The 9,410-nt window shown below is 38.5% G+C and overlaps 1 protein-coding gene across 1 annotated transcript; it reads left to right on the plus strand.

The window, feature by feature from the left end:
* The first annotated feature begins 4,926 nt into the window (after positions 1–4,926).
* LOC133170396 (homeobox protein Hox-B4a-like) lies at positions 4,927–7,870 on the plus strand. Its single transcript, XM_061303290.1, has 2 exons — positions 4,927–6,428; positions 7,596–7,870. The coding sequence occupies exons 1-2, from the start codon at positions 6,044–6,046 to the stop codon at positions 7,868–7,870; spliced, it is 660 nt and encodes a 219-aa protein (XP_061159274.1). The 5' UTR covers positions 4,927–6,043.
* The last annotated feature ends 1,540 nt before the right edge of the window (positions 7,871–9,410 follow it).

Genomic DNA, 9,410 nt, shown 5'->3' on the forward strand with positions numbered 1-9,410 from the left:
TTAAAAATATCTATAAAAATAAATAAATAATGATGACTGCTTTGTGATTTACTGCCAAATTTACTCCCTCAATTTGATACCTTGATCTTTAATTAAACACAAAATCTTATAGGATTTATACCTTCTACCATCAAATGGAAGGAAATTCCATTGTTCTGCCTGTCATTATAGATGAAAAGAAATATATTTGCAATAATAAATACTATGTATAAGTGGAATTTAATATTTTCTCGAGACAATGAAGTCTCACAGCCCACTATTACTACCACAACATTATAGCTGGGGATCCACCCAATCCTTAATATGCTTCCAAGGAATTTGGTGGGATTTTCACTTCAATGAAATGAGCTGTGCTGAGGAATACACAACAACAAATGCAGCTCACCCCGCTGCCACCAGAGACCGCTTGAGACCGGGAGGACAAGATAAGCCTGCAGTCCTTAAACCCTGCAACTAGATAACGTCTCATATCCGCTTTACCATTCAAATCCATATAAATGCATGTTAGAATTGCATCTCGCGGGAGCTCTTAGATGAGGCACCAGTGTAATTATGACTTGAATTGTGAAGTGGTAGATAATTTCAGTCTGACTTTAATCAACTTTAATCTAGTGATGAGCTCTCAATGTAAAACCTTACATTGGCTGGAAGCTATTGTTTCACTCAGTTTCCTGCCCGAGGAAGGAACTATAGCACCCTAGCCTTATTATCAGAGCAAAATTCTTGGGTGTCAACTATACAGCTCGCAGCAGAAGGTTCAAGGAGTTGAAGGGTCAAAAGTTTAACGTCGTGCATGCGTGGGTTCCTCCCTCTCCTTCTCCAAACCAATTGCTGTAGGCTAAGACTACACAAACATGGGAGGGAGGCAGAGAGGTATGAGAGAAATGATGACAGGAGGCAAAGGAGAGGTGAATACATGACCTTCCTTTTCCAGGGACAAAAGCATAGGGCTGCTATATATAAAGTATCGAGTTGAGTGAGTGAGTGTGGCGTGGATGGAAAGTAAAGGAGGTAACATTGAGGCGTTGGATGCGGAGATGTGTTTTGGGTGATGTGGTTTGGTGTCAATTGCGTATTTTGCTAACACCCGATAGCATCTCTAATGTGGCAAATATTTTTTTTCCCGTATATAAAACCAAATATTAGTGTTGTAAATATAATAATAATGATAATAATAATAATAGTTGTGGTATGGACCTCCCACAGGTCAGTCACAGGAACTGCATCGTTCAAATATCAAATTTTAAGCTTGCAATATTCCTATTGTTAGTCATTTTGCGTTTCGTCCTTTGCCTGCACCCAAGTCAGCTATAAAATATCACTGCTAAAAACTACATCATGGAGGAACCCATCTTGGTTCATCCTGAGTTCACCATTGATTGGGTTTAGTTCGCATCGCTCGCCTGTCTCCAACCTGAGTAATAACCATGTATTTTTTTTCTTCCTAAAGCATGATAATTAGATGTTTTGTACAAGAGTATGCGATCAAATGGGCACGATGCAAACACAAATAATAACAAGAAAAACTTCCTCAAATGTGTTAAGGTGTGCTCACCTCAGTACAGATTAAAATGCAAAAAAAAAAGATTTGAAATAATCTTTAATACTGTTTTTGTTATAAAGCCACAGATCTCGTGTGTGTCATTAATAGTTTTACGCCAAAAGGAAATGAGAAATGACATTCAAAGAGAAGAAAAATCGGTTTTAGAGAATAATATAAAGACCAGCCCACCCCCACTGCAGCCATTTTTCTTCAAATTAATGACTCCCAATTCAATTTGCTATGACGGAGGGAGCGAAAATCACAATGCAGAACGACGGAGTAGGCGAGAGAGATGGGATAAGTGGCAGAAAGAAAGGAAGAGGAGAGGGGGGGGGCTGGAGAGAGATGGAGGGGGGGTATAGGGGCTCTTGCTCGGGGTGAACGGGAGGTCAGTAGTCACACCATGACGTTGAAAACATGGGGACGAGCCTCTTCCTTTTAACAAAGCCTTACCGCAGATTAATTGGAAAACTTGAGTCCACACATACACGCACGCGCGCGCGCGCACACACACACGCACAGTGTGAGTCAATGCCTTGGAGAGCACGCAGTACTCGGCAGCCGTGAGCCTTCAACAGCTAGCTTGCATTAATCGCAGGGAAATACTGCAAGAGATGGTTGTTTTTAGCATAGTCTGATGTGGTCGCTTCTGATTTTTTTTTTTTTTTGAGGAGTGTGTGGAAAATTACAGCGACTGACTTCCCATTTCTCCTTCTAGTTTGTAGACACCTTGTGGAGACGTCGAAGATCTCCGTGATGTCGCAATGGATGGGAGAACGCATGCTGAGAATACCGGAGTTGCGGATCAACAATACGAAAAGGATGCGTTTTAAAAAATGGGATAAGATAAGAGGGTGGAAAAGTGGAGCTGGAGTCGGATTCGAGAGCTACGAAACAGTGAGTATAAAGCATCCTGTTAGGAGGGAGGGTGGGTGGATTGGTTTTGTCATGCATGCGCTTGCGTGGATGTCAGGTGATGCTGCATGGTGATGAGAGGTTATGGGATACCACGTGCTGCAGAATTGTCTATGGCTCCTTGTGATTTAATTACAACATAATTTATCAGAGAAATTGAGTTGAATCGCCATTTTGCAATTCCATTTTTACAAATCAAGTATTTTGCATATTTTCTTCTATTTCTTTTTGTAAGTTTGCAGCTATGATTCGTTTAATTCACGGTGAGGCCTGAGAATTTCTAATTTTTCTTGTTCTGTCAGTCACTCTCCATAACAAAAGAACGAGGGATGAGTCTAGGTTTATTTTTCACACTATCCACAATGGAGCAAAACTGCATTTTTCTTATTTGCCGTTGCCACTTCTTTGTCTAGTGATTAATATTTCAAAACAATGACAAGACCAGTGTTTGCAAACAAGATCGATTGTAATATATTCATTTATATTTCACTAGCTTTAAAACCAAATGATTATTTTGTTTAGATGTAAGTATTTTTACACACACGCACCCGTATACACGCGCGCGCGTGCACGCACACACACGTTCACGTGCACGGAATAAGTTACAAATGCCAATATCATATTTATTTGCAGGAAATTATTTATACATTTGTTTTTGTTTGGATAAATTCAAAATTTGCTTTGTTTTGGCTTCCCTTTCAAGTAGCAGCAACTCCTAGATAAAACACAGACAACATCCGTGAACATTTAATATTTAATTGAGTTAACAGGCCCTGTAGGGCTTCACATATTGGATTTTGCTATGTATAGGAATAAATTACTAATCCAAAATGTCATTTTGGAGCATTATTTGAAGAAAAATATTTTTTGAAAATCAGGGAAAAGGTCAAGCATCAGTGTTTCCATTATTATTATGCTAAATTTCGTACATGGCCTCACTAAAATGTTATTGAATGACAATTGTAGACAGCCTAACCCTGACCGATTCAATTTTAATTCCATACAACGTAGCCATTTTACAACCATTACCCACAAATAGAAGACTGAGTTAAATAAGGTTTTCTTTCCATTTGTCTTCAAGTCATGTTTGGATAGTAAGTATACAAATATTTAGTTCGGTTCACCAAATAGACCCTAGCTGGTGAGTGACTCTGGTAGCAAAGTAACCTCCATGTGAACTACGTTGTGCAGCCTAAACAAAAGCTGCTGCTGACAAACTTGACATAGGCAGGGGGAAGTGTCACAGTCACACTCAACACACCTTGATCGATATACTACCTGGGATGAAGGCAGCGGGGGTCAAGTTGAATGCTCCCACACCTGGAAGTGAATAGAATGGAATAGAATAGCAGTTTTGGTGCAGTGTACATAACAAAAAAAAAAAAGATTCGAGGTTCGTTGCAAACGCATAACCTCTCCTTTAAATTGAAGTGCTGTCTGCTCATTGTTCAATTGATGTATGATGTATGACGTATGATGTATGATCTACTGAAAACGGAGGCTGCCTAAAGCAAGGGACAAATAATATTGGTGGCACAAATATCAATGTGGGAACACCATTGCATACCACACAATTTAATGTGCAAGAAAATATATCTAATAATAAAATGTACTTTACATGCTGCACTGAAAAAAAGAAAGAAAGAAAACAAAAAACATAAACACGAATGCACAAAAGGAAAACAAACTAGAAAGAAATGAAGAACTAATTCTTTACTAACAAAAATTAACTTTAATGAACATATTTTCTTGACTAGGTTAGAACGGAAGTCATTTGCGCTTTCATTGTTCCAACATGCATTTTTTTGTATGCGCTCCTGTTAAAACACATATTTACACATATCTAATATTTCCTTGTGTTTAATTAAGTAATTATTCGTCTATTATTATTATTATTATTATTATTATTATTATTATTATTATTATTATTATTATTATTATTGTACCACATAAGTGCTTGTACAATGTTTCTTTCTTATGATTAATGCAATTAGTATTAATTATTAATACAATTAGGAGTATTTTGGGGGGGCAAGCATATAGGCTATTCAATATTTTCTTTGCATTATGTGACGTATATTATTACTTATTGTGTCAGTGTGGTTGAATGCATGCTTCATGTCACGATATAAACAAGCAAATTACAGATGCATACCTCGTACTTAATCTCCCCACCCCGCCAACCGCAACCCTTTTCACTTGATGATTTAGTTGGTTGCTTGATAACACTGCGGCAGTGGTGACAAGGAAGTGATGCGTCAAGCGAGCAAATTTTTTTTTTTCAGTCTCGTGGGCAACATAAAGTGAAGGTTCAAGACGGCAAAAGTGTTTTAAGTTGAAACTCATCCCGTAAGCAAAGTGAGATACCCTGTCTTCTATATCTACCCTGTAGATCCGGATTTGTGTCAAAATTTTAAAAGCAATCACAAATTCGCTTCTAGGGGAGTATATAGTTGATTTATACACGACGGCACCGATGGACACTGTAGCGCTTCTTTTTTGTTTTTTAGCAAGCTCTCTCTAATTTTTCAGCAAAGTCTCCATTGTGTCAAATGAAAGAGTATTTGGACACATTAAATTACCTTATCTATTCTGCAATTATCGACCTTCTTAATTTTTTGTCATCAATCCATCCATCTGAACCACTTCGTCATATTGGGACATGTGTATATATTATGCCTAAATGTGGCATTTATATTATAATTGTATCGGTTTTGTTAATTGTATTAATTGTATTTAGCTGCATCTATGATTTTAAATTAATTTTCGTGGACATATGCAGTACTGTACATTACGATTTAGTCAATTTGTGACTAATATTGCTTATTGAAAATAGTGCATGGACAAAATATTGCGAGTGGAGGTGTGGACTAACCATGTCAGTGATGTTAATATGTGCGCGTGCGCGCGTGTGTATATGTGCGATTTTAACACGGCAGCAAATTTAAATTACTGCAAGTATATTACAGATAAATATCAAATGAAGGAAGCAGTGTAACCTTTTATGGTTGATGAATTTTTTATCGATCCCAAACTGGATATAGAGCTGTGTCTGACAGCTGTTGGGTGGCCGCACAAGAGTCCATTTCTCTCTCCCTCATTAACACTAATTTACAAAGACTAAATTGATCAGGGGTGATAATCAATAGGATATTCACAGGCAATAAATTGCAAATTTTAATCGAACACATTTGATTTCCAAAAATTTGATGGCAACTCATGCATATCATGCATCTCTGCATACTTTCAAGGGATTTAATAGTGGGAGGTATTTACATGCAGGGCAGCATGCGCGACCTGGGGAGCGTGGCGGGCAGTGAAAGTATTTGGAAGACTTGTTTGTGACTGCACACAAAATGAGAGCATACAACAAGGCGCGTGCGGGGCAGTGTGTACACTTAATCTCATTTCCTTGTCCACGCTGCGCGTCCCGCTCCAGTTCAATTGGCTCGCTGTAGTCACATGACCGCTTAACTTTCTTCACTTGACAGAAAAGTAGGAGGGTTCAGCGGAACAGGAATGACCGACGAGTAAAGGGATGCGGTATCAATTTTAGTTATATATTATGTACAAGGAGTGGAATAAATGGTCATGAGCTCATACTTGATCAACTCCAACTATGTGGATCCTAAATTCCCACCCTGCGAGGAGTACTCACATAGCGATTATCTACCCAGCAACTCTCCGGATTATTACGGCCAAAGAAATGAAACCACCGCCTTTCTACCGGACTCTGCTCTCTACCATCAGCAGGAGCGATCGGAGCCACAATACACGCTCTGTCAGCCTGCCTCGGTGGTGATGCCCCCTCGTGGCCTGGCTATTCCCCAGATTGGAGTCGACCGAGACTCAGTGACACCCAGCCCGCCTCAGTCGCGGGAGCAGCCGCCCCTCAGCCGAAACACCCCCGCAAAAACAAAAAATGACCCAGTGCTGTATCCGTGGATGAAGAAAGTCCACGTAAACACTGGTAAGTGCTGCATACAAAGTTCCTTTTCTTGATCTGTAGTCGTCCGCGGTCACAATCTACGGCTTTCTCTCGGGTTCGACTTGGATTCGTAGTCCTTGGAGATTTACGATCGTCTGTTTGCACGGCCAACATAATTACACCCCCCATAAATTTTTATTACACCTCTACGCTGAGGTGCCTTTTTGAAGTCCGATCTCAGGCTCGAGTCCTTGCTTTATGACAACGCAGACTGAACTCATAATTTAGGTTTTATGCTGTGGTAATTTGATTTTAAGTGGTAGGTTTGTATAAACTGTGCGCTCCACACTGTCGAGCCTTCCTTCCCCACTCCATGTTCAAGGGGAGGGGGAAGTTTTATGTCATTTGAAATATTCCTGTTTATGGAGCACGCCGTAAAACATTAATGCAAAAGCAAATACCGCAATCTATTATATCTTCTCAGTGTTGTCGTTGGCGAGGTGACTGTACATATGGCTTGTTCGTTCGACGATGTAAAGGCAATTTAGACCACTCATGTGTTCGCATGGACATAGTGCAGTTATAAAATAATGCAGTTGCTTTTTTAGAGGTTCATTCATTCAGGCACACCCTCCCACCTCTATGTTGGCAGACAATCAACGCCCCTTAGCTTGCTGTGCGTCGTGGCCGTGCAGACGTAGGGGGCAAAAAACGCTCCTTAATTTTATATGCTTATCATTCCTGTTGGTCCCAATAATTAGATCATTCTGTAGTATTGTTGCAAAATAATGCAATTCACCACCACAAAATGTACATTTGATCTTAATTTTTTGTATAAGATCACATTTATTTTTGTCACAGTGTCGATGGGGGTGGGGGACTGCTTGCTGGGGGGCATTTAAGATCACGTGATACGTGTAGTCCCTTGACATAAGCGCTTTTTTTAAATCAATAGAAAGAAAATCACGACCATTGATGCTACTAATATTCTTATAATTATTATTAAGATTGCTAATTTGCATATATAGTAGCATCCCTCCCCCTTTACCCCATCACATGTAGGAAGCACATTATTATTATTATTATTATTATTATGATTATTATGATTATAATAATCATAATAACAATATTATGATTATTATTATTAATGTTGTTGCTGCTGTTCAGAATATGAATACGGTAACACGTTACTTTATTCTTTATTCACAGTAAATTCAAACTACACAGGAGGCGAGCTGAAGCGCTCTCGGACAGCTTACACCCGCCAGCAGGTTCTGGAGCTTGAGAAGGAGTTCCACTACAACCGATACTTGACGCGCAGGCGCAGGGTGGAGATAGCGCATACCCTGTGTCTATCCGAGCGCCAGATCAAAATCTGGTTCCAGAACCGGCGAATGAAATGGAAGAAGGATCATAAATTGCCCAACACCAAGGTCCGCTCCGGGAATAACACAAACGCTCAAGATTTAAATGGCTCCACCTGACCATGCACGAGTCCATCTGCTCTTGCCGCATTTCCAAAACGAAGCTGTAAATAAAAACTGTGGACCGGAATAACCTTGACTGACTTGGAAGCTTGCTTATATGTGTCGTCATAATGGGCCGGACACAAAAGGGAGTTCACCGTTCGAACACTGACAAAGAGCCCGATTGAAAGAATCATCAGTTTCACACTTCAATTCTATAGGAAAGTGTTCTTTTCTGCCGACAGAAAGGCATTTTCTTCATTTTAATGCTAAATTTGGAATAATTTGTTTATTCTGTGACTATAGGACTGAAAACATTGGTGAATTGATTAAAAGTGGTTCTGGCCACACAACATACCATGAATAATATACAAATATGAGCTCTATTCACGTGTCACCCCGCTTTCACAATGAAATACTTTTATTAATAATGCGATCAAAATATCTATATTTATTGAACATTTTTTTACGTTTATTTTCATTTTTAATACTCATCATTGGTCGCAAAATATTGATTTAGATACCGAAAATGACACAGAGCGCTGTCTGTTGATAACACCGACGTATAACAGACTGCTCAGACAATAGTCATGACTGTATAACAGTATTAGACACTTCCGAAAAAAAAAAGAAAATCGGTGCATTTGATGAATATGTAGTGAACTGAGGCAATCTTCCACTCTTTTCCTCCAAATAATATATGAGTTTACCATATCTTAAGCTTATGCAATCAATGCACATGTTTGAATTTAGTGACTTTTGGGTGCGTATTTGTATCATATCGCACTAAATTCAGCGCTGCAATATTACCTCAGCTGCACGTTTACGTTTGATTTCAGTCTTCAATGAAGTGACGCATTTCAAGCAGTCTTATTTGGAGTATTATATGGCGAGTTCGATCAAATTGCAATAAATTGCTCCGTAGAGCGCCTCTGTACTTTTCAAAAAGCAAATGTGGCATTGCTCTATATATTCATAAAAATGAAGCCTTTTGTTGCATGAATTAATCATTTGTTGTATGAAATACGCGCACACGGTGTCGCTCCGCGTGTTTTATTTAAACGAAGTGTTATCCAATTTACATTCCAAAGATAATGATTGTTCATAATAATAATAATAATAATAATAATAATAATAATAATAATAATAATAATAATAATAATAATCATATACTCTCGTATTTGATTGATTGATAATGTTGAAGGTGTTACCTCACGGATATGTATATCGCTTTTTTGTGTCTTACTTGCTATGATTTGTAAATACAAAATAAATACATGTCTGAAAATGCGTTGTTTTCCATTATCCTCTATTTTCCTTTCAGAAGTTATAATTTGATTCTGAGGTATTTGCCTTTCAATACTATTTCATATTATTGACAGATGTCATGTCTAGCAAATGCATGCAATGTTGTATAAAAATGTGTATAAATGTGTATACAATTACATAGGCTACTACAAAATGCACTGTTCAATATGATTTCAATGTTCCCAAGAAAGACAAAACCCGATTGTCTTGAGAAATCAGAGACTCACGATGATTAATTTTGCCTTACCGC

This window comes from Syngnathus typhle, linkage group LG17 (assembly GCF_033458585.1).
Source record: "Syngnathus typhle isolate RoL2023-S1 ecotype Sweden linkage group LG17, RoL_Styp_1.0, whole genome shotgun sequence".
NCBI classification, from domain to species: domain Eukaryota; kingdom Metazoa; phylum Chordata; class Actinopteri; order Syngnathiformes; family Syngnathidae; genus Syngnathus; species Syngnathus typhle.

Excerpts from the sequence above, each read along its gene's own strand:
- LOC133170396 (XM_061303290.1), top strand. The coding sequence starts at position 6,044 with ATGGTCATGAGCTCATACTTGATCAACTCCAACTATGTGGATCCTAAA. Across the intron at positions 6,429-7,595 it reads GAAAGTCCACGTAAACACTG|TAAATTCAAACTACACAGGA; the intron begins GTAAGTGCTGCA and ends CTTTATTCACAG.